Here is a 24,876-nt window from a genome sequence, read left to right as displayed (position 1 = left end):
CTTATACAGCATCGGGGCCCTTTTTAAGAAAAAGGATCCGCAAATTACGAACACAAAATTTGATAAAGGGCTTTGAAAGGAGCCTGATCAGGTGAGGGGTGCTGACGTTTAAGCTCCGTTAGCTTCATGGCAAATCTGCCTTTTCCTCACTCTCATGAAGAAGTGAGCAGCTAGAAGCCCCACTGAGTGGAGCCGTGCATGGGACTGCAGCAGCGCCACTGTCACGCTGGCGCAGAGCCCAGCGAAGCCCCTCCAGCCCCAAGGTGCCTGCGTTCTGGGCCACTGTCTGCTCTGGTCCTGATGAAGTCTGGCTGAAGGCTGTTTCCTGTTGCTCGTCCACCGAGAGGCCTAGTTCCTTGGTTTTCTTCAGTTCCACCTGGTTTAGACTTTGGTTTTCTAATTCTCAAGTGGGCCTTGCAACCAATTTCTCGTGGACCTTCTATTCCAGAGTGAGAGAGACCCAACAAAACCAGCCCTTTCAATATAGGAGCTCCTCCCTCTACGAACAGATGGGGTTCTGAAAAGATGGCCTGTACTTTGTAAGTCCAACGGGACCAAGAGGAGTAGCTTGAGCAAGTCTTTGTTTCCTGCAACCAGGAGAACCCAATGAATGCATCAACACACACAATACGCGTGCACACACAATGCGCCATAGCACACACATGATGTATACATGCACACACAACACACGTGCGCGTACACAGCACTGGCACACACAGTGCAGTATACGTGTATACACATAGCTCCCACACGTATGCCTGCATACAAACAGGAACACCCCACATGTGTGCTCAAACAGGCATGTATACACGTGCACACATACACAAGGACTCCTATTCGTCATGCACACATACACACAGGTGCTTTAGGGCATGGGCAATCTCAGATGATCCATCCAATCTGTTGTTTCACAGATGGGGCTGTGGAGGCCTGGAGACCCCGGCTAGCTGACTCCTGCGGAAGTCAATGGCCAAGCCAGGATTGGGCCCCAGATGGGTCTTTGCGAACGCAGGCCTCTAGAATAGGCTGACTCTCCTGTAGTCCCCAGAGGCACTGGTTTAGAGGAGCAGTCTTGCCACGGCTCAGGGACACTCGGATGAGCCTCTGTGCTTGATCAAAGGGGAGTCCTCCTTGGGTAAGCTGGGCCCGGGAGGGCCTGGGACCAGGGGGTTGGGCCACAGCAGAAGTGTGAGCAACTCCGATGCTGTTCACTCTTTACTTCCCATGCCTAGGAAAGGAAAGATCATCCTACAACCCACAAAACATCTGCCCCCTTGTTTTTCAGGGCTGTCCCATCTTTCTTAATTCCTCGGCCATTTCCCCTGGAAGCCAAATGGGTCCCTGTTTGCAGAGGCCCGCTGTCTCTCAGCGTAACTAGACAGTGCCCTGGGCAGAGGACAGGCTTGCTGAGCAGTGGGGACCAGGGGCTGACGGGCCCTCACCCCGTATTGTGGACCTTACTTTACGGTCTGGAGATATGTAAAGAGAAAGGCAGTCTCTGACCACATCCTGGAAAAGCCTCGGCTTATCAGCTGCTGTGTTTTTCCATGCAAATAACCCTCCTGCACACCTACTCATTCCTGATTACAATGTGAGGGGCTTTTGTCCCTCCTTGGGACTCACTTGCTTCTCAAGAAGTCATAGGGTGTGTGTGACACATTGCAAAAGTGGTTCCAGGAGCAAAATATGAGACAGGCCCTATATTTTCCTACCCCAAGGGCTCACTGAGACCCCGATGGGGAGGGGGGCGGGGGATGGGCACAAGGTTGTCAGAAAGAAGGGAGCGAGACCCAGAGAGCAGGTGCTTCCTCTCTTCCAGCTTTGCAAGACACTTGTTATAACATGGGAGCGCGGAGCGAGGGGGTAACAGCCATGAGCAATGAGCTGGTTTCTTTGGGAAGGAGCCCCGATATAACTGACAAGTTTCTGGAGGATTCAGGCTGGTGTCAATATCCACGGGCTGGGGCACAGCAGTAAGAGTTTCTGGTATGTTCTTGGGACAGGAGCCCCTCTTGCCCATTTGACCAGTAGTTCCCTTCTCACATGCCTCTACTCTTCGAGCTCCTTTCTGTGTAGTCTGGGTTTTGATTACCCCTCACCCCCTTATGCCACTCTCTGGTCTAGAATCTCCCCTCTGGCTTTCTGACTTGGACCCAAGCTCTCCTTAATATGGTTGACCTCCTGACCTTCTGGACTTTCAAGAATCTGGCTACACATGCAATTCCATGTTTAGGGCATTGTGTCCATCAGCCTTGGCTCTCTAAGATGTCTCTGATGAAGCTGGGTTCTCCCTGCCCCGGTCTTCCCACCAGGCAGAAGGATTGTGTAAGAACCAAACCCAGTGGGTCTGTGTCTGCAAGTCTCCACAAGACCAAGAAGCAGCTGCAAAGGTCTCTTTTTAGAGAACCCATCATGGCTCTGAGCAGGGAGGTATTTCTCAAAAGCTTATTCATGATCACTACGACTTGTTGCGTTGCTAACTGCCTTGAAATTTCACCCATCCCACCTCCTTCCTCTTTTAGTTTTATTGACCAGTGGGAAGTGTCTGAAGGAGGAAGTGTAAGAGCGAGAGTGAGCAAAAGCAGAAGGCTTGGGAGATGAGGGAGTCCAGTCCGTAGTTGGCTCTTGCTGGCAGGCTTGACCCAGGGGAACCTGTGTGAAGAGAAAATGCACCTGCTGCTCTTCTTTCTCCTCCTCTTCGGGTTGTCAGGTGAGTGGGGCCTGGGTCTGTACTCGTGGGAAACGCTTATCAGGCAGGAGGAAGCGGCTGGCAGAGGGAGGAGAGGTTCCAGCCAAGTGTCCTTCTGAGAAGCTGACCCCATTCTAGGAAGTTCCTTCAAGTAAGGAGCCCGTGTGTTTGACCCACTCAGTCACTCACCCAGTGTTTTAGTGCCCACAGTTGCCAACACAGAAGTATGGAGCATGGCCTTCATAATGAACCCAGTACAAGGCATCATTCCTGACCATCCAGGGGCGGAAAATGGATGGGCTGATGAGCCCCACTCGTCAGGGACAAGCAGAGGAGCCCTAGTTGCTCAGGACAGCTGGTGAATACTTGCTCAGGCACTGTGACCCTCTGGAATGCATTATGAGCAAGGGAAGGCTTCGAGGAAGAAGTGAGGGTGGAGGGGGCTTTGAAGAAAGGAAAGCAGGGAGTTTGCCAGACAGGGAGAGAGGGGAGATTCTAGGCATTTGGCTTGGAAGGAAATAGAAAAGTTTCTGAGGGACAGGAAAAGTCAAGAGGAGGTGAGCTTGGTCGGGACAAAGAGGAAAGGAGGGGCTGAGATGTGAGCGGAGACTGAGGGCTCAAGTAAATTTCAACAGTAAAACAACAAATTAAGGGGATTTTCTTGACTTTGAAGTGTTAGAGGGCCTCAGGGCTCAGTCTTTGGGCTTCCTCTTGGTCTAGAGTTACTCCTTTGTTGATCTCAACCCCTCTCCTGGCTATACATACCATCTCTGTACAGATGACTCCCAATTTTTTATACCCAGCCTGGATAGCCCCTGGACTCCAGAATCTTCTGTCCAGCTGCCCATTCAACAGCTCCACTCAGATGATGCCATTTCAAACATGACCTGACCACATCTTCCCCCTCAAATTTCTTTCTCTCTCATCTTTGTGTTTGGGAACGCCATCTGTCTAGGGGCTCAGGCAAAACCTGGGGGGGAAGCCATCTCTTCTCTCATATCCCATAAAGATCCTTTGAAATTGTGGGCCAGATCCTGTCTCTCCTCTGGTCAAAATGCTCCAATGACCTCTCATCCTACTCAGAGTAAAAATCCAGAGTCCTTACAGAGGCTACAAGGTGCTCATCATCTGGTTCCCCTCCACGTCATCTCCCTGGTCTCCTCTTCTTCTCTGCTCCCCCTGGCTCAACCCACTCCAACTGCACTGGCCTCTTAGGTGTTCTTTGAACATGCTAGGGTACACCCCTGCCTCAGGACCTTTGCACTTGCTGTTCTCTCTGCCCAGAATACTCTTCCCCAGATAGCCACAGGCTCCAGTCCCTCACATCCTTCATGTCTTTGCTTCTTACTGAGTCTTTCATTGATGACCCCAATTAAAATAGCAATTTCCTTGCATTATTTTTCTCCATTGTTTTTTCCCTCCCTTCCCCCACCTTGATAGAATGTAAGTTTCAGGTGAGCAGGAATTTTTTTGTACCTAACAACCATACCAGGTACAGATTAGATGAATAGTAAATATTAGTCGAATGAGTGAATGTACCTAGTGGAGAGGAAATGATATGATCCCCACCCCCTGTCAACACAGACCATTTTTTTCTCTTTCTACTTTCATAGAACTGAACGGTTGAGACTCTTAACATTAACTGGAGAGGACACACATTGCTCATGAGGATGTAAAATGGTGCAGCCACTTTGGAAAACAATTTGGCATTCCTCAAAATGTCAAACATGTGGTTACCACATCACCCAGCAAGCCCACTCCTAGGTACATACCCAAGGGAATTGAAAACAAATGTCCATGAAAAAACTTGTATGCAAATGTCCATGGCAACATTGTTCCTAACAGTCAAGCAGTGGAAACAACATAAATCTGCATCAGCTGACAGACGGATGAATAAAATATGGCATACCCATACAATAGAATATTATTCAGCTGTAAAAAGCAACAAATACTGATACAGGCTTCAAGGTGGGTGAAACTTGAAAACATTACGCTGAGTGAAAGAATCCAGACACAAAAGGCTATATATCGTATGATTCCATTTATATGAAATGTCCAACATACCTAAATTCATATAGACAGAAAGCAGATTAGTGGTTGCCAGGGGTGGCGAGGGGGCTGGGGAGAGAGTAGGGAAGAGTGGGGTTTCTTTCTGGGGTGATGAAAATGTTGTGGAATTAGATAGTGGTGATGTTTGCACAGTTTTGTGAATGTCCTAAAAACCAGAATTGTACACTGTAAAGGGGTGAATTGTATGGTGTGTGAATTGTGTCTCAATAAGAAAATAACCAAGGAGCAGAGGAAGACGTGGAAGCAGGGGAGTTCTGAGAAATTTTCTAGGCAGCATTCGGCATGTGTGCAGATCTGAGGCTCTGGAAGGAAGTTTGTGGCAACCAGCAAGCCCTTTGTGAGTTGTGACAATTTCCATGGTCTAATCTGATCGCTCGTTTCATCAGTCATAGAAATGAAAATGATACTTCCAAGAAGTGATGTGTGCCATGGGGAAAGCCGAGCTAGGTGCCCCGACTCATGGAGCCCCAGGGGGCGGTGGCAGTGCTTGGATGGCGTGGGCTGAGAGCACCCCTATGAGCAGGAGACGTCCAAGCTGGGGCCTGGAAGACAAGAAGGAGCAGGCATGTAAGCTTGAGGACAGCTTTCCAGGCACAGGGAGCAGCAAGTGCCAAGGCTCCGATGTGAAATGAGCTTGGCTGTGGCAAGTCTGAGGAAGAGAAAGGCCGGTGTGGCTTTGTTCCCTGCTTCGGAACAGCCTGGTGGGGCAGATTGGGAGGACGTGACTATCTCTTTGTGGAGAGGGTCTTAGGGGAGGAAAGTGACACATCCAGGACCACAAGACTGGCAAAGGCAGAGCTGGGCGTGGTTTGTGGATGCTCAGCCCTGAGTTTTGGCGTAGAAATGGAGAAGGCAGACTTTGAGTGAGATGTTAGGAGGCAAACTGGCAAGACATATATGTGCATATAAAGGAATGCTTTTTTTCACTGATATCTGGAAATAGGGAACTTGACGGTGAGCAGAAGTGAGAGTAGTGCTGGGGTGTGTGTGTGGGCGCCTGTGGTTTGAGCATGATCGAGGCAGAGGGGGAATATCCGTCTCAAGCGAGCAGGCACAGCTGTGTGCTGATAGGAACCCGCTTGCTCATGTGCACCTCTATGCCACCTCTCACCACGGAACTTCCAGTCACAAGTAACGAATTTCCCTGGCGCTGCTTCCCTCTTCCGAAGAGTTCATTGTTTTAAAAGTACAGTCATGCACTACATAAGGATGTTTCAGTCAATGACAGACCACAAATCTGATGGTGGGCCCGTAAGATTAGTACCATGTAGCCCAGGTGTGTAGTGGGCTGCACCATCTAGGTTTGTGTAAGTACATGCTATGATGTTCGCACAATGATGAAATTGCCTAGCAACACATTTCTCAGAACATGTCCCTGTTGTTAAGCGATGTATGACTGTGCACAAGAAAAGGAAATCAACCAGAAAGTTCCCACTGGTCTTTAAAGCATTCATTTTCTGTGAAAAAGGAAGATATTTTTAATTATCCTATTTTTTCAGAGAAAAATGATCTGCCTTGTCCAACTTAAGCCTCACCCTAAGTGGTGGCAGAGAAGGATAAGACCCCAGATGTGCCGACCCAGAGTGGAGACTAGCTGATGTCCTGTGCCATGCTGGAGATGGGGTCCGGTCCTGACTGTCACTCACGGATGGTGAGCCAGTCACCTCCTCCTGGGGCTCAGTTTCCTCCTGATCTAAGGTTATTCCTGATCATCTAGGCCATGAGTAACCATGCCTGAGGAGGATGCTGCTCCTTAGAACTCAGGGCTGCCTTCTGTGTCGGGAGGGTTCAGACGGCAGGACCCGTGCTCTGCTGAGCTTGATAGGGAGCGAGCGCCTGGATAGTGAGGTCCAAGAAGTGAGTGGAGAAGATGGTTCCAGAGTCAGGCCCAATACCAAATGCTCAGGTGAGATTGTCTAACAGGGCAACTAAGGATGGAGTGGCCCTCTGTATTAGTTTCCTAGGACTCCTGGGACATATCACCACAAACTGAGTGGCTTAAAACCACACAAGTTTATGATGTTACAGCCTGGAGGTCAGAAGTCTAAAATAAAATGGGTCAACTGGACTGCATTCTTCCTGGTGGCTGTAGTAGGAGAATCTGATTCCTTGACTTTTCCAGCTTCCAGAAGCTGCCGGCATTCCTTGGCGTGTGGCCCCACATCACTCTAACTTCTGCTTCATCATCACCTCTCCTTCTGTGCCTCTGACCCCCCTGCCTCCCTCTGATAAGGACCTTTGTGATTGTATTGGTCCTACCAGGATAATCCGGGATAATCTCTCCATCTCAAGACCCTTGACTGAATCACATTTGCAAAGTCCCTTTGTGCCATGGAAGGTTAAACGTATTCACCTGTTCTGGGGTTTAGGACGTCGACATCCTGGGGAGTCATCATTCTGCCTAGCACACCATTAAACAGCCCTGACCAGGCCCTAGATTCTTTTTCTATGATTTTCAAAGTGATAAGTAGTAATTGTTGATACTTAGGAAAGTACAGAAAAAAATGAAGAATTAGGAAACATAGAAAAAAGTGGGTCCATAATCTTAATGCCTAAGGCAACCATTTGTTAACATTTTGACTTATTTCCTTTTAATCTTTTTTCTATGCATATTGTTTTTTTTTTTTTTGAGGAAGATTAACCCTGAGCTAACATCCGTGTCCATCTTACTCTGCTTTCTATGTGGGACGACTGCCACAGCATGGCTTGATAAGCTGTGTGTAGGTCCATGCCCAGGATCTGAACCCACGAACCCCAGGCCGCTGAAGCGGAATACGGGAACTTAACCACTATGCCCCGGGCTGGCCCCTTTATGCATATTTTAAAACTTTGTTGAGATTATATTATATATGATATTTAAAAAAACATTTTCACTTCATATGAAGATTTCCACATAATTAAAAATATTTCTAAGTATATATCAGTGTCTGCATTCTATTTCATTTTATACTTAATTACTTCCCTAATGGATAGGTTAACCTTTTTTTCTTTGTTTTTGCTATTATATGTAATTATGTAATGAATCTTTGTGCACACATTTTTGTTAGCCTCTCTGATTATTTCCCAGGGACCAAATCCTAGAAATGTAATTACTGGAGCAAAGGGCGTGAGTGTTTTTGGTACGTACGACTGCCCTGCTGCTTCTGCACGGGCTCGACCAGTTCCATCCCGACCAGCAGCTTCTCAGCGTGCCCGTTCCCCCCCAGCCACGTCAGCAGTATGTTAGTCATAAAAATTTGGTTCGTTTGATATGTGAAAATGACATCATTTAGAATGTTTTTATTTGCTAGATTAAATTGAACATTTCAAATTTTATTATCCACCTGAATTTTCTCTTTGTGACTTGTGTTGTCTTATCCCTTATCAGTTCCCATATGAGGTCTTAATGTCTTTCTTGTCTGTATGCTTTAGAAAGAGAAAGGGTATTAATCCTTTTCTATGTTATTTGTTCTACGTATTTCTCCCGGTCTATTCCTCGCCTTCTCAGTCTTTTTTATTAGTACGTCCAAGTGTTACATTTGGATATAGTCAAATTTACTGACTCTTGTGTGATGTCGCCATTAATTTTTTAAATTATTTTTTACTTTATTGAGGTCATAATAGTTTATAACATTGTGAAATTTCAGTTGTACATTATTATTTGTCAGTTGCCATAAATGTGCCCCTTTACCCCTTATGCCAAACCCCAACCCTCTTCCCCTCTGGTAACCACTAATCTGTTCTCTTTGTCCATGTATTGGTTTATCTTCCGCATAGGAATGAAATCATACGGTGTTTGTCTTTCTCTGTCTGGCTTATTTCGCTTAACATAATACCCTCAAGGTCCATCCATGTTGTTGTAAATGGGAGGATTTTGTCTTTTTTATGGCTGAGTAGTATTCCATTGTATATACATGCCACATCTTTTTTATCCATTCATCAGTCGGTGGGCACTTGGTTGGCTTCCACATCTTGGCTATTGTGAATAATGCTGCAATGAATTATAGGGGTGCATAAGTCTCTTTAATTGTTGATTTCAAGTTCTTTGGGTAAATACCCAGTAGTGGGATAGTTGGGTCATATGTTATTTCTAATTTTAATTTTTTGAGAAATCTGCATACTGTTGTTCATAGTGGCTGCACCAGTTTGCATTCCCACGAGCAGTGGATGAGGGTTCCCTGTTCTCCACATCCTCTCCAACATTTGCTATTTTTTTGTCTTGGTGATTATAGCCATTCTGATGGGTGTGAGGTGATATCTCATTGTAGTTTTGATTTGCATTTTCCTAATAATTAGTGATGTTGAACATCTTTTCGTGTGTCTGTTGGCCATCTGTATATCTTCTTTGGGAAAATGTCTGTTCATAGCCTCTGCCCATTTTTTGATCGGGTTGTTTAGTTTTTTTGTTGTTGAGTTCTATGTGTTCTTTAGATATTTTGGATATTAACTCCTTGGTTTGTTTTTTTTTTTTTTTTGAGGAAGATTAGCCCTGAGCTAACTACTCCCAGTCCTCCTCGTTTTTGCTGAGGAAGCCTGGCCCTGGGCTAACATCTGTGCCCATCCTCCTCTACTTTATATGTGGGACACCTACCACATCATGGCATACCATGTCCGCACCCGGGATCCGAACCGGCGAACCCAGGGCCGCAGAGAAGCGGAATGTGCGAACTTAACCACTGCGCCACTGGGCCAGCCCCTTAACTCCTTGTTAGATACGTGATTTGCAAATATTTTCTCCCAATTGGTGGGTCGTCCTTTCATTTTGTTCATGGTTTTCTTTGCCTTCCAGAAGCTTTTAGTCTGATGCAGACCTATTTGTTAATTTTTTCTTTTGTTTCTCTTGCCTTGGTAGACACAGTATTTGAAAAGATGCTGCTAAGATGGATGTCAAAGAGTGTACTGCCTATATTTTCTTTTAGGAGTTTTATGGTTTCAGGTCTTACATTCAAGTCTTTAATACATTTTGAGTTAATTTTTGTGTATAGTGCAAGATAGTGGTCTACTTTCATTCTTTTGCATGTGGCTGTCCAGTTTTCCCAGCACCATTTATTGAAGAGGCTTTCCTTTCTCCATTGTATGTTCTTAGCTCCTTTGTCAAAGATTAGCTGTCCGTAGATGTGTGGTTTTGTTTCTGGGCTTTCAATACTGTTCCATTGATCTGTGTGTCTGTTTTTGTACCATTACCATACTGTTTTGATTACTGCAGCTTTGCAGGATATGTTGAAGACAGGGATTGTGATGCCTTCAGCTTTGTTCTTTTTTCTCAGGATTACTTTAGCTATCCAGAGTCTTTTGTTGCGCCATATGAATCTTAGGATTCTTTGTTCTATTTTCGTGAAGAATGTCATTGGGATTCTGATTGGGATTGCATTGAATCTGTAGATTTCTTTAGGTAGCATGGACATTTTAACTATATTTATTCTTCCAATCCATGAGCATGGAATATCTTTCCATTTCTTTATGTCTTCTTCAATTTCTTTCAATAATGTCTTATAGTTTTCAGTGTATAGGTCTTTCACCTCTTTGGTTAAATTTATTCCTAGATATTTTATTCTTTTTGTTGCTATGGGATTGTATTCTCGAGTTCTCTTCCCACTAGATCGTTATTAGAGTACAGAAATGCAACTGACTTTTGTAAGTTGATTTTGTACTCTGCAACTTTGCTGTAATTGTTGATTATTTCTAATAGTTTTCTGATGGATTCTTTAGGGTTTTCTATATATAAAATCATGTTGTCTGCAAACAACGAGAGTTTTACTTCTTTGTTGCCTGTTTGGATACCCTTCATTTCTTTTTCCTGCCTAATTGCTCTGGCCAAAACCTCCAGTAATATGTTGAATAAGAGTGGCGAGAGTGGGCACACTTGTCTTGTTCCTGTTCTCAGAGGGATGGCTTTCAGTTTTTCCCTGTTAAGTATGATGTTGGCTGTGAATTTGTCATATATGGCCTTTATTATGTTGAGGTGCTTTCCTTCTATGCCCATTTTATTGAGAGTTTTTATCATAAACGGATGTTGGATCTTGTCAAATGCTTTCTCTGCATCTATTGAGATGATCATGTGGTTTTTATTCCTCATTTTGTTAATGTGGTATATTACATTGATTGATTTGTAGATGTTGAACCATCACTGTGTCCCTCGTATAAATCCCACTTGATCATGGTGTGTGATCATTTTAATATATTGCTGTATTTGGTTTGCCAATACTTTGTAGAGGATTTTTGCATCTATGTTCATCAGCGATATTGACCTGTAATTTTCCTTCTTTGTGTTGTCCTTGTCTGACTTTGGGATCAGAGTCATGTTGGCCTCATAAAATGGGTTAGAAAGTGTTCTGTCATCTGTAATTTTTGGAATAGTTTGAGAAGAATAGGTAATAAATCTTCTTTGAATGTTTGGTAGAATTCTCCAGAGAAGCCATCTGGTCTTGGACTTTTATATTTTGGGAGGTTGTTGATTACTGTTTCAATCTCTTTACTTGTGATTGGTCTATTCAGATTCTCTATTTCTTCTTGACTCAGTTTTGGGAGGTTGTATGAGTCTAAGAATTTATCCATTTCTTCTAGATTGTCCAATTTGTGGGCATATAGTTTTTCACACTATTCTCTTATAATCCTTTGTACTTCTGTTGTATCCGTTGCAATTTCTCCTCTTTCATTTTTAATTCTATTTATTTGAGCCTTCTCTTTTTTTTTTTCATGAGTCTGGCTAAGGGTTGTCAGTTTTGTTTACCTTCTCAAAGAAGAAGCTCTTAGTTTCATTGATCCTTTCTACTGTTTTTTTTTTTTTCGTTGTTTCAACTTCATTTATTTCTGCTCTAACTTTTATTATTTCCCTCCTTCTGCTGACTTTGGGCTTTGCTTGTTCATCTTTTTCCAGCTCTGTTAGGTGTAGTTTAAGATTGCTTATTTGAGATTTTTCTTGTTTGTTAAGGTGGGACTGTATTGCTATGAATTTCCTTCTTAAGATTGCTTTTGCTGCATTCCATATGAGCTGCTGTGGTGTATTTTCATTTTCGTTTGTCTCCAGATATTTTTTGATTTCTCCTTTAATTTCTCCAATGATCCATTGGTTGTTCGGTAGCATGTTGTTTAGTCTCCACACATTTGTCACTTTCCCAACTTTTCTCTTGCAGTTGATTTCTAGTTTCACAGCATTATGGTCGGAAAAGAATCTTGATAAGATTTCAATCTTCTTAAATTTATTGAGGCTTGCCTTGTTTCCCAACATATGGTCTATCTTTGAGAATGTTCCAAGTGCACTTGAGAAGAATGCATATTCTGCTGTTTTTGGATGGAGAGTTCTATATCTATCCATTAAGTCCGTCTGGTCTACTTTTTCATTTAATTCCACTATTTCCTTGTTGACTTTCTATTGGATATCTATCTATTGATGTAAGTGGGGTGTTAAGGTCCCTGCTATTATTGTGTTTTTGTTAATATCTCCTTTCAGGTTTGTTAATAGTTGCGTTATATATTTTGGTGCTCCTGTGTTGGGTGCATGTATATTAATGAGTATTATGTCTTCATGGTGGAGTGTCCCTTTTATCATTATATACTGCCCCTCTTTGTCTCTCATTGCCTTTTTAATCTTTTATTTAATTTTTATTTTTTATTGCAGTAACATTGGATTATAACATTATTTAACTTTCAGGTGTACACTGTAATATATTTCAAATTCTGTGTAGACTACATCATGTTCACCACCCAAAAACTAATTATAATCCATGACCACACATGTGCCTAATCACCCCTTTTGCCCTCCCCTCCTCCTCTCTGGTAACCACCAGTCCAATCTCTGTTGCTGTGTGTTTGTTTGTCGTTATCTCCTTTTTTGTCTTGAAATCTGTTTTGTCTGATATAAGTATGGCAACACCTTCTTTCTTTTGTTTGCCATTAGCTTGGAGTATCATCTTCCATTCCTTCACTGTCAGCCTGTGTTTGTCTTTAGAGCTGACATGTGTTTCCTGAAGGCAGCATATTGTTGGATTTTGTTTTTTAATCCATCCAGCTACTCTGTGTCTTCTGATTGGAGAATTCAATCCATTTATGTTTAGAGTGATTATTGATATATGAGGGCTTAACAATGCCATTTTATCACTTGTTTTCCAGTTGTTCTGTATTTCTCTTGTTTCTCATCCCATGTATTTTGGACTACCAATTCAATTAAGTAGTTCTCTATGGTGGTTTTCTCAGTTTTTTCTTTATTTATCATTTGTGTCTCTGTTCTGATTATTTGTTTAGTCATTACCATGAGGTTTGTGTAAAAAAAATCTCGTAGATAAGATAGTCCATTTTCTGTTAACCTCTTATTTCCTTAGTCTAAGTGGGTTCCATCCTATTTCTCTTCCCCTTCTAAGTTATTGTTGTCACAACTTATTCCATTTTGTGTTGTTAGTTTGTGGTTAAAATAATGAGATTATAGTTTTTTTTTTATGTTTTCCTTCCCTTTATCTTTAATGTTATAATTAAGTGTTTGCTAACCTGTTCTGATAGCTGCAATTTTCTGATTTTCTCTGCCTATTTATCTCCTTGCTCAAGGCTTTGTAAATGCTTTTTTTTTTTTCAGGTATTTGAGGGCCTTCTCCATCATTTCTTGTAGGGGGTGTCTTGTGGCAATGAACTCCCTCAGCTTTGTTTCATCTGGGAAAGTTTTTATTTCTCCATCATATCTGAAGGGTATTTTTACTGGATAGAGTATTCTTGGCTAAAATTTTTATCTTTCAGAATTTTGAATATATCATTCCACTCTCTCCTAGCCTGTAAGGTTTCTGCTGAGAAATCTGCTGAAGGCCTGATAGGGGTGGCTTTGTAAGTTATTTTCTTCTGCCTTGCTGCTCTTAATATTTTTTCTTTGTCATTGACTTTTTCCAGTTTTACTAATATATACCTTGGAAAAGGTCTTTTTACATGGATATAATTAGGAGTTCTATTGGCTTCTTTTACTGGTAGTTCCAGTTCCTTCCCCAGGTTTGGGAGGTTCTCAGCTATTATTTCTTTGAACAAGCTTTCTGCTCCTTTCTCCCTCTCTTCTCCCTCTGGAATATCTATAATCCTTATGCTGCATTTCCTAATTGAGTCACATATTTCTTGGATAATTTCTTCATTTGTTTTTAGTCTTAGCTCTCTCTCTTCCTCCATCTGAAGCATTTCTATATTTCTGTCCTCCAAATTGCTAATTCTGTCCTCCATAATATCAGCTCTGTTATTCAAGGACTCCAGTTTTTTCTTTATCTCATTCATTGTGTTTTTCATCTGCAACATTTCTGATTGGTTTTTCTTTATAGTTTCAATCTCTTTTGTGAATAATTCTTCTGTTCATTAATTTTATTCCTGATTTCATTGAATTGTCTTTCTGAATTTTCTTGTAACTCATGGAGTTCTTTTACAGCTATTTTGAATTCTCTGTCATTTAGATTGTAAATTTCTGTGCCTTCAGGATTGACTTCTGGGTGCTTGTCATTTTCCTTCTGGTCTGGAGTATTAATATACATCCTCATATTATTTGCTGGGGTGGATTTGTGCCTTTGCATATTGGTAGTATCTGGTCACAGATTCCACCTGCTGTCACTGTGGGGGGTGAGCAGGAGCTATGTATTCTGAACCCACCATGATCCTTGGAAGCTGTGCCTGTCCTTTGGTATCAATGCTGGCAAGGGCCTTCTGCAATTGCCTGCCTGTAGTTGCTGCTTTACTAACATATGTGCAGGTACTCTGGTGAGGGTACCTTACTCTGGCTGACTGGCCAAACTGGTGTACCAGGTGGGAGGAGATGCACTTTCTTTCACATGCACAATCCTGGGGGTGTTGCCCATTAATTTTAAGTTTAGAAAGTTCTCCCTTTAATTCAGAGATTTTATAAAGATTCACATCTATTTTCTTCTAGTTTAAAAAATGATTTGCTATTTTATGCTGACCTCCTTAAACTCCCTGAATTTACCTAAGTGAAGCTTGCTGAGAGGTGACAGTATCCTGCAATGCTTATGCCATAACCCTTCCCTCCTCACTTAGCTTTCTAGTCTTCTGTGGTGTGTGTGAACTTCTTCAATAGACTAGGTCTGTTTACAGCTTATTGACTCTATTCTATTGATATGTTTATCTATTCTCATTAGATTTCCAAGCTGGTTTCTTTATTATGGGCTGATGTTGTTTTAATATCTGGTGGGGTAAGTCCTTTCTCATTTTTCATCTTTAAAATGCTAAAAATTCTCATCTGTTCATCTCTTCAGATAATCTCTAGTACAGTGATCTACCACCTAATAGCATTTCAATCAATGACAGACCACATATATGATAGTGGTCCCATAAGATTAGTACCATACAGCCTAGGTGTGTAATCGGCTATACATTCTAGGTTTGTGTAAGTACTCTCTATGATGTTTGCACGATGATGAAATCACCTAATGACACATTTTTCAGAATCTGTCCCCATTGTTAAGGGATGCATGACTGTATATCTCTGATATATACAGAGAGATATACAGTCATGCTCTGAATAATGACATTTTGGTCAACGATGGACTGTGTATACAATGGTGGTCCTATAAGATTAGTACCATATGGCCTAGTTGTGTAGTAGCCTATACCATCTAGGTTTGTGTAAGTACTGTATGGGGGGAAGAAATTTCCCTCTACCCTTCAAGGTTCTTCTGGCTAGCCTAAAATTAAGTTGACATGAAACAGAGTAACAGGAGAAAAACAGACAAAACTTTAATAACATGTACACACGAGAGAAACCCAGGAAAGCAGATTAACTTGACAAAATGGCTAAAGCCCTCCCCTTAAATGCCATCCTCAGCTAAAGACAAAAGATGTTGGGGGTGGAGAGAGTCAAGGACTTCAAAGGGAAGGAAGGCAATTCAAAAGTAGGTGAAACTAGCATGTCTCTAATATCAAACCCTGATAAAGACAGCACAGAAAAAATGACAGGAAAGGGCCTTATGTCTGAATATAGATCTGGAGTTGAGCACTGACAGCCAGGTTCAGTGGCAGACAGGGTTTGCGTGGCCTGCACTGCATCACTGTTGTTGTTCCTAGTTAAGCCAGTCTTTAAAATTGAGAGGTTCCACACAAAATTCAGATTTCTGGCTACTCCAAAAAATTGAAAAGGTCTGAAACCACATGGCTCACTTCTTGCGTGAGCACAATGGGCTGCAGTGGAATGGGACTGTGCAGGGGTCATTTGCTTTCCAGATTGCTGAGGTCTTCACCATGTCCCAGTGTCTATTGCCGAGGCCTAGTGTCAGCGCCAGTTTTCATCATGCTTGGAGTGTTGTTTCTCTTACAGTAGGGAAACATTTCCCTGTATCCTGACTCTTTCAGAGGTGAGAAAATGAAAGAAAGAACAAGAACATATATCATAAGAAAATGCTGCTTCACTCTACAGCACCTGTCTTATGACAAAGCTGTAGTATTCAAGACAATATGGATTGGCATAAGGACAGACAGATGAATCAATGGAAAAGAATGGAAAATGCATAAATAACTCACTTATTTGATTTTTGACAAAGGAACCAAAGCTATTCAATGGAGAAAATGGGATCTGTGTGATATGCATTCTATAGCACATGGAGACCATTTAGCATCACTGTTCTGGTCAACTTCAAAGGCGTTCCTGCCAGGGTGGTGGACTACAGCATAACCATTAGGAACAAGCTTTCCACAGCCACGTGATGTGGATGCTTTGGCTGGACCTCCCGAGGTCATCAGTGCAAAGTCAGGGCAGCAATCATTCTCCTGTGGAAATGGATCCTCTGATATTTCCTCCCCATCAGACCAGCATAACACAGAGATGGCTGCAAAAGGACATTGCTGGGAATATAAAGATTTATCGGCTATAGATGGGGGAGAGGATGAATTACAGGAAGCTAGTATTGCTCAGTGTCCACATTATTGTATCTTTGAGGTCCGTAGTTGTGCTCTTAGGTGATTTGCCTGGTGGTTTTTACCAGTAGAATTTTGAAGGACAAAAGGTCTGTCTTGTGGAAAGTGCATTCCTTCCTCGACTGCTATTCACCTGAGCATGCTCTTGGATTTATTGGAGCTATTTGCAATGCAGGACGCTGTGGCCCTGCCCTCAGGGGAGGAGGTGACAGGTACATGGATTTGTGTTTTCCAGGCTCATTTGCCATCATGGGTCCAAAAGTAATGAGAGGCCCAGAGCGGGGCTCGTTGACCGTGCGGTGTCACTACGGCCCAGGATGGAAGACCCACAGGAAGTGGTGGTGTCGAGGAGCTGATTGGACTAGCTGCAAGATCCTTGTTATAACCACTGGATCAGAGCAGGAGGTGAAGCGGGGCCGTGTGTCCATCAGGGACGATCAGAGAAACCTCACGTTCACCGTGACCATGGAGGAGCTCAGGCGAGACGATGCAGACACTTACTGGTGTGGGATTGAGAGAACTGGAACTGACCTGGGATTCCAAGTTAAAGTGACCATTGACCCAGGTAAGAGTGTGTGTTTGGATGTGTCTCTTCAGGGCCTGCTCTGTTCTGGTCCCTGAGGTCAGAGTAAACTGTCATAGAGGGCGCTTGAGTCCTGAGGTCTCCCTGACTGACCGCCTGGGATCGGGAGAGGCAGGGCCTCTCTAGATGCTCTCCTGGCTCCCAGGGCCTCCTCCAGGATGGGCTCAATCCTTTCTAGGCACATGCTTTTCCTCTGCACAGCTCAGTGCCTGAGTCTATTGCCTGTAGAGATCAAGGCGATGGTCCCAGCTTCAGCCCATGGGCCAAAGGCACCCTCTTCCATGGGACCCAGAGACCCCACCCAACAACTGCCAATGCTCTTCTGGGACCTCTAGAGCTCAGATGTCCCTGCTATTTGTGGAGTTTGGGGCTGGGACTTCATAGCTGCTGTCCCCATTCCATATCTAGTCTCGGGGGAAAGAGGCCCAGCACAGTCGTGATGCTGTAGTTAATTGCTGAGGTCTGGAAAGACCTCCACAGTCGAAAGGCTGCATTTCTGGTGTCTGAAATCCCATCACGAGCCATTCACATGTCTGGACTTAGTGGTGTTCTCTTCCTAAGTCCTTCTCGAATGCAAGCACTCCTGAGAGGGGCAGTTCAGAGGTCCCAGTGCCTCAATTTTCACAAGTCCCTCTGTTGGGCTCTGCTTCTGCTGACCCTCAGACAGGCAGTACCAGCCCACGGCACACTTGTGGCAAAGGGGGAGCACATGTCACAGGGTCGCCGCCACCCCTGGAACCTGTGAGACATGTTGTACTGGCAAAGCGCAGCACAGTCGTCATCTCATAGAATCCTGACAATATTCCTGAGAAGTAGCTGTGCCCATCATGGAAGGTTAATAACTTGCCCAAAGTAAAGGCTCTTCCCGAACCTTATGATTTTGTTCAGGGCTGGTCCTGACCTTAGAGGTCACAGATCTTGCATGTGTTGGCCACTGGGCAAGCCCCTATTGTGCTCCTGTCCTTGCTGGATAAATAAGACGGGGTGACGCATTGGCTGAGCCCTTGTCATGAGCAGCAGGAGTGTTAAGTCCAGCTGAACTCCAACTCCCTCGTCCTGAGCCATCCTGGGCCACCTCTCACCTTCCAGGGCCTGCTCAACGTCCTCCCTGGACCCGTGCCCAGCCCCACCTGCCTCTGAGGCTCTGCGTCTCCTGGAGGCCATGGAGATTTGAGCGGTCCAGGCTATCAGCCCCTCCCCATGGCCCTGCTCCAGGCTCCTCAGGCCAGGGCAGCCCTCAGGCCCCCAGACTCAGAGGCACGTGCAGGGCTGCAGGTGTGTTAGCAGGCAGAGTAGTGTGTAATCTGGTCTGTATGCCCAGCGCCAACTACAGCGTCGACCACCACTGCCATGTCCACAGCACCAGTCACCCCAGAAGAGACCCGAGTCTCCCCAACTGTGACCAGCCACCACTCCGAGAGCAGGTAAGCCAGCTCTGATGCTGCTGTTCCCTGTGCCCACTTGGCCCAGACTTCTCTAATGGGGGATCCTTTGTGGTCCCAGGTCCCGGCCAGACCTTGTCTCTGAACCCTCAGTTTCTTCTGAGAGATTGAGGATGTTGGGGGCTCTTTCCACTTGCTCTCACAGCTGAGGGGGCCAGAAACCTGAAATCAAGGTCTCGGCAGGATTGGTTCCTTCTTGGGGTCTATAAAGGTAGACTCCGTCCCCTGACTCGCTCATAGCTTGTGGTGGTTGCCAGCAATCCGTGCGTTCCTCTGCTTGTGGCAGCATCGCTCCCATCTCTGCCTCTGTCATGACATGCACTTCTCCCTGTGTGTCCTTGTGCCCAAATTTCCCTTTTACAAGGGCACCTGTCATTGGATTAGAGCCACTCTAACGTAGAATGACCTCATTTTAACTCAATTACATCTGTAAAGATGTCATTTCCAAATAGGTCACCTTCACAGGTGCTGAGTGAACAGGAATTATAGGGGTGGGGGACACTATTCAACCTAGTACAGGGGGCAAGTGTAGGACTCGGGGGACCTTTTCAGAACCTGTCGCCATACAGTTTCTATGAGGCTTCGAGCCCCATTGAAACCACCTCGTGGAGCCCTCCTCTCCTTTTTTAAAAAACCGTCTTTGAGGGCACCCAGGAGCGGGTGTCCCCAGGCTGGAAACCACGGGCCTGCAGGTCAAAAGGTCAAAAGGTGTGTGGCCCTCCCTGCTAGCGGGTGGGTGGGATAAGGCCCAAAGGCAGGAGGGGAACCGGGATGCACGGCGTGTCTTCTGTTGTTTCCAGCAGTGTCTCCCTGAAGCTCAGCGTTCTCATTCCCCTCATCTTTGCGGTGTTGCTGCTTCTCTCGGTGGCGGCTTCACTCTTGGCTTGGAGAATGGTGAAGCAACGGGAGAAAGGTGAGTTGGCCTGGCTGGGGCTGGGCTGGGTGGAAGTGTGTGGGGCCAGTGGCCGGCATTGTCATCCGGGAGCCATCTGGCCAAGAGATTACCCACACGATCTGGAGGGCACTGTCCCTAAGGCCACTGGCAGCTGGCAGAAGAGGGGCTGGAGGGAGGCCTGGAGCTCGTAGCTGAGCCCAGGGGGCTTTGGCACTGTCCACCCACACATCCCTCCTTGCTCTTCTCTTCTTCCTGACCCACCTCCCTCTCTATTTCCTGATTTGGCTCTTGGTGGCAGAGGTGGCAATGGCCTTAGGCAGGCAATCCATCTAGGGTGCCCAGACACTTCAGTGGAATTTGTGTGGTTGCCAAGGATGTGCTGAGCTGACATGGAGGCAGGGAGAGACACAGATACACACACACACACACACACACACGCGCACACATACACACACAGAGGAATGAACACATGCACATGTATGCACATGCAACATAGCCCTCCCCGCCCCATGTACACACATGTGCACACATGCACACATGAGCACAGATACACACGTCACAGAGTCCTCTGGGTTTGATCAGAAAGGTGGGTTGTGACTCCTACTTTTGCTCCTCCTCTGCCCCGGCCCTTTCTCAGGCCACGAGCTGGTCCTGTGAACATCTGCTCCTGAGGGAAGAGCCTCTTTGCTCATGAGCCCACACCCATCAGTCATGAGCTCTGGACTCAACCAAACCCTTTTCCTGTCTGGCTCCACTTCCACCTTCTCATGCTGATTGCACCCCCTCCCCTTCTCAGAACCCACTGGGACCTAAGCTCTCATGGGGACGTCTCCCACACTGCCCCCCTGCAGCCTGGGGAGCCTTGTAGTCTGAGAGGAGGGGAGCCTGACTCCTGTTTACTACATTTTCTCCATGGTACCAACTGTGACCTAAGTTCTAAGTACACTCTGTGCTCCTCGGTATCTAGACCTTTGAAACTAAAAACCGAGGGAGAGACTTCTTGTTTCTTTGTTGTCTCTAAAGCAGAGGGCAAGAGGGAGCAGGAAGGAGTGGAGGGGAGCCAAAAAGAAACAAGAAGCAGCGAGCACCTGAAAGCTGGTCCACGCTGTGCCCTCCCAGCTCTCGTCCTCCAATGGGAGGGCAGCTTGGAACAATCCTATCTCCACAGACAACTCTCACTGATTGTGTCGTCATGCGCGAGGCACAGCTGGCACTAGGATGCCAGGAAGGCCTGGGCTCAGCCACCCAGCAGCCCGCAGCTCACTGCCCACCTGAAGGCTAACCAGAATTCAGTGGGACAAAGGCGATGAGCCAGTGTCAATCAGGTGCCCTGGGAGCCGGGGAGGGAGCAGACAGCCGGGCAGCCAGGGAAGGCAGGTTGACTTTGAGCTGAGTCCCTAGTGATGAACCAGGTAGAGCAATAGTGGGGCTACAGGTGGGGCCTCTAGCAGAAGTGACAGGCTGAGCCTGGATTGTGCAGCAGGAAACTTAATCCCAGGGGAGCTGACGGCTGGCAGGGCCACCTGACCAGCTGATCACACGGTTCTGTGATGTGGGGAACAGGTGGGCCGAGGTCTCCTTATTTCTCAGGTGGAGAAATGGAAGCTCAGAGAGGTGAAGTGACCAAAGTCACAGAGGGTGTCATCTGAGGAGTCAGAATTAGAACTGAGTCTCCTCTCTCTGAGCCTGGAGCCTAATTCACCTCTTTTCTTCCGTGCAGCTCTTTCCCAGACCTGAGGGGCTTTCTAATTCTGATTGTTTTTGCCTTTCAGCCCCTGAGATATCCCAAGAACAGGTAAGAGAGTCCTCAAGGTCGTATCAGAGACACTAGACAGCTCTTCCCCTCCTTTCTCATTTTCCATCTCCCAGGAGCACCGAAGTCCAGATGTATCAGACAAACCACGTGCCAAAGGGTCCATATACTCCAGGCATAGCTGCAGGGCCTGGCAAAGGGCCCTGGGAGGATGGGGTGGGGCGTGCTGGAAACTGCCAGAAGGGAGGAGGGCTGGGAGGGGTCAGCGAGGGAGACTGGGAGGAAGCTGGGAGAGGGGTGCCCGGGGAAGCAGACAGACTTGGTTCCACGGTGAAAGAGGAACCTGTGCTTCCTCTCCTAGGCGCTCCAGCCCTTGGAGAGTGACGTCTGCTATGCGAACCTGACCCTGCAGCACACGGGAACCTCCTCTGGCCCCTCGCGGAAGAAGGCCTCCAGAAAACCCTCCTACTCTGCCCAGGTGGACCAGGTGGAAGGGGACTATGTCACCATGGTGTGTACTTGGTGGGGCTGCTGTGGGGCTTGGAACCAGACCCACCACTGCCCTCCTTTTGAGGATGGGCTTTCTCTCGCCCGTGTGGGTGCAGAGGAGGAAAGTGGGTGCTGGGAAAAGCCACAGCCATTGATAGACTTGCCTGTAGAGGTCCCGCATGCTTTTGGCTTTTGGAAGTGTCTCCTTACCAGGTATCAGCACTGGGGACTCAGAGATAGGTCAAACGTGGCCTTTGTGTTGGGCAGGGGAGACCCAGATAAGCCGAGTGACCTTCTCCTGGGATCCCATGGGAAACGTGTTGCCCTGGCGTGGAGCTCAGGGTGCCTGGCAGAGTGGAGGGAGGGGGAGCTGGAGGACCTGGGAGTGGACTTCAGAAGCCCTGAAGGGTCTATCCTCACAGCCTCACCCGAGGCTTCCTCCACCGGTGGGCACAGCCTCCTGCCAGCTTCTCTGAGCCAAGTGCATCTTTGTTGCAGGACTCCTTTCTGAGGGAGGACATTTCCTATCCAGCTCGGTCTTTGGACACCTTGGATCAGGAACCAACCTACAGCAACACAAGCCATCTCGTTGCACACATTCCCAGCGGGAGCCACGGGGAGCCCACAGAGTACAGCACCATCAGGAAGCCTTAGCCTGGCCTCCAGGCCCCTCTCCAGCCCCACCTGAGGTCTGTGGACGCATTCCTGCCTCGTCTACCTTCTGTCCCCAGTCCTCTCATGGATTCAACCGGTGACTGAGGCCTCTGCCTCATCCAGCCAGCATCACCTCCAGCTCTGACCTGGGCTCAGGGGGCTTTTGGAAGACAGATAGGGATCTCGCCACATCCCTCCCTCTCCCACACAGCTTGGGAGGGGTTAGGGCTATGCTCTGGGGCTGCCGAGGGAGAAATAGCAGCGATAATGATTATAATAGTAATCGACCTTTATTTATTGCTTACCATGTATGGTGGACTGAACAGTGGCCCCCAAAATTATCTGCATCCTAGCCCCCAGGACCTGTGAATGTTACCTGCTGTGGCAAACCGGGCTGTGCACATGTACTAAAGGTGAGGATGTGAGGGAGAGGCATTATTCTGGATTATCCAGATGTGCCCTAAATATAATCACAAGAGTCCTTACAAGTGGGACGTAAGAAGTTCACAAGATGACGGAAGCAGAGGTTGGAGTGAGGCAGCCAGAGCCTAGGACCGCCGCAGCCTTTAGAAGCTGGAAAAGGCAAGGAAGCGACCCTCCCCTGGAGCCTCCAGAAGGAACCAGCCCTGTCGACCTCTTGACTTTAGCCCAGTGGAACTGATTTCGTACTTCTGGCCTCCGGAATTGTAGGAGAATAAATTTGTATTGTTTTAATTAAGCCACTAAATTTGTGGTAATTTGTTACAGCAGCAGCAGGAAACATACACTATGTGGTAGGTGCCCTCCCCTAAATGCTTTACCTGCTGTAACTCGTTTGATCCTCACGACAACCCTTTGAGGGCACCTTTCTTATTGTCCCCATTTTACAGATGAGGAATCGAGGCACAGAGAGGTTCAATGACTTACCAAGTTTTCCTGCCAGGACGTGGGTGAGTTAGGATTTGAACTTGGGCATTTTGGCTCCAGAATCTGGAGTCTGGGGCACCACCCTGCGCTATGTGTACAAGGAGGACAGTGTATGGGTGTGTGTGTGTGTGTGTGTGTGTACATCCCTCACACAGGGATGGTTAGCAAGTATTTACAGACGCTGGGCTTACTGTCTTTATTCTAGAGTCCTGGCAGCCTTCCCTCCAGAATATGTCCTAAATCCTATTCTGGCTCATCCAGGCAACCATCCAGTCCCCTGCCTGGAGTCCATTCTCTTTTGTCCTCTGCCCGAGTCCATTCTCCTCCCAGCAGCCAGAGTGAACTTTTTCAAGCACAGACCTGATCACTCCCTGCTTATCACCTTCTGGTGCCTTTTACCGCAGCTCACAAAGCCCCAGGATCCGCAGGTCCCTGCCTGTTCCTTTGACCCGGTCTTCCCTGCCTCCCTCTCACTTGCTCTGCTCCATCCACTCTGACCTTTCTTCTGACAAGATAAGCCTTGCTCCCTTCTCAGAGCCTTGGCACTTGCTCTTCCTTGTTTCCAGAAAGCTCTTCCCGCAGATACGTGAATAGTTAGCTTCTTTTTATCATCATGTCTCAGCTCAACGTCCCCTCTCAGAGCGACCTTCCCTCATCATGCTAACAGCAGTAGCCCCTGTTACACCCCGAATTCCCCTCTGTCACGTTGCCGTCTTTTACTTCCCTCCTGGCATTTTCTACTTCCCGAACTTACTGACTTACTGGCATGTAGGTTTATCATTTCCCCCTCTCCGCTAGGCTGTGGGCTGCCTGAGGTGGGGGCTTTGTCTCCTTCACTGCTGTACCCCTGTGCCTAGTTTAACATCTGGCACGTGGTGGGTTCTTGAATGTTTATATGTTGATGGACTGAATAAGTAACATGATGCTTCAGACTTGCAAACCCAGAGCAAGGTTTCGGGAGCATGGGCACCCGTGTCCATCATTCTAGGAAGGGAGTACTGGGCCACCTGGGCAGCCGAAGGAATTTCAGGATCGACTTCCCAGAAGCATGAAGTGGAGAGACTTCCCTCTCCCAGCCTGGAACCAGGGGAGACGCGAGGAGCCGTGGTTCTCCCCGACTGGAGGACTAAGGTCTCTTACCTCACTCAGGTCTCTTTTGGGGGGGGCTGGGATAAAGTGTCAGGGAAAGGAGTCATGGCTTGGGAAGAAATGACAAGCTATGCCTGGGGTCACAGGCAAGTGCCCCAGCAGGTATGGGGGCTGCAGAAGTGTTGAATGGGCCATTATCTGTGTGTCCTGGAGTAGCCTGACTTCTCACAGCTGTGGACACCCCAAGTGGTCTGGGCGACGTGGCCTTGGTGAATGGCCATCCCAGCGTGCGCTACTCTTTGCTCCTGCTCCCAATCCCCGAAAGACGATCCCTTTGAATCTCAAGGGTTTTGCCATCCTGGAGGAATTTGCCGAGCCCAAGCAAGCTTACACATTCTTGGGCTGGTCATTTAAGCTGGTTGCGTCAGAGTGGGACTGTTTTTAACT

General features: G+C 46.6%; 1 protein-coding gene across 7 annotated transcripts; it reads left to right on the top strand.

Moving 5' to 3' along the window:
• The first annotated feature begins 2,576 nt into the window (after positions 1-2,576).
• On the top strand, positions 2,577-24,599 carry CD300LF (CD300 molecule like family member f). 7 transcript variants are annotated; one of them, XM_046677740.1, is made up of 9 exons: positions 2,577-2,710; positions 16,854-17,183; positions 18,562-18,625; positions 19,444-19,556; positions 21,311-21,333; positions 21,653-21,802; positions 22,279-23,207; positions 23,304-23,363; positions 24,329-24,599. In XM_046677740.1, the coding sequence occupies exons 1-7, from the start codon at positions 2,668-2,670 to the stop codon at positions 22,432-22,434; spliced, it is 879 nt and encodes a 292-aa protein (XP_046533696.1). In that variant the 5' UTR covers positions 2,577-2,667; the 3' UTR covers positions 22,435-23,207; positions 23,304-23,363; positions 24,329-24,599. The 7 variants fall into 7 exon arrangements, with proteins under 7 accessions (XP_046533696.1, XP_046533695.1, XP_046533694.1 ...); XM_046677739.1 differs by having other exon boundaries at positions 18,523-18,625; positions 21,653-21,769; XM_046677738.1 differs by having other exon boundaries at positions 18,523-18,625.
• Positions 24,600-24,876: the final 277 nt, after the last annotated feature.

Source organism: Equus quagga, chromosome 11, assembly GCF_021613505.1.
Source record: "Equus quagga isolate Etosha38 chromosome 11, UCLA_HA_Equagga_1.0, whole genome shotgun sequence".
NCBI lineage: Eukaryota > Metazoa > Chordata > Mammalia > Perissodactyla > Equidae > Equus > Equus quagga.
This window is presented reverse-complemented; position numbering and strand designations above follow the sequence as displayed.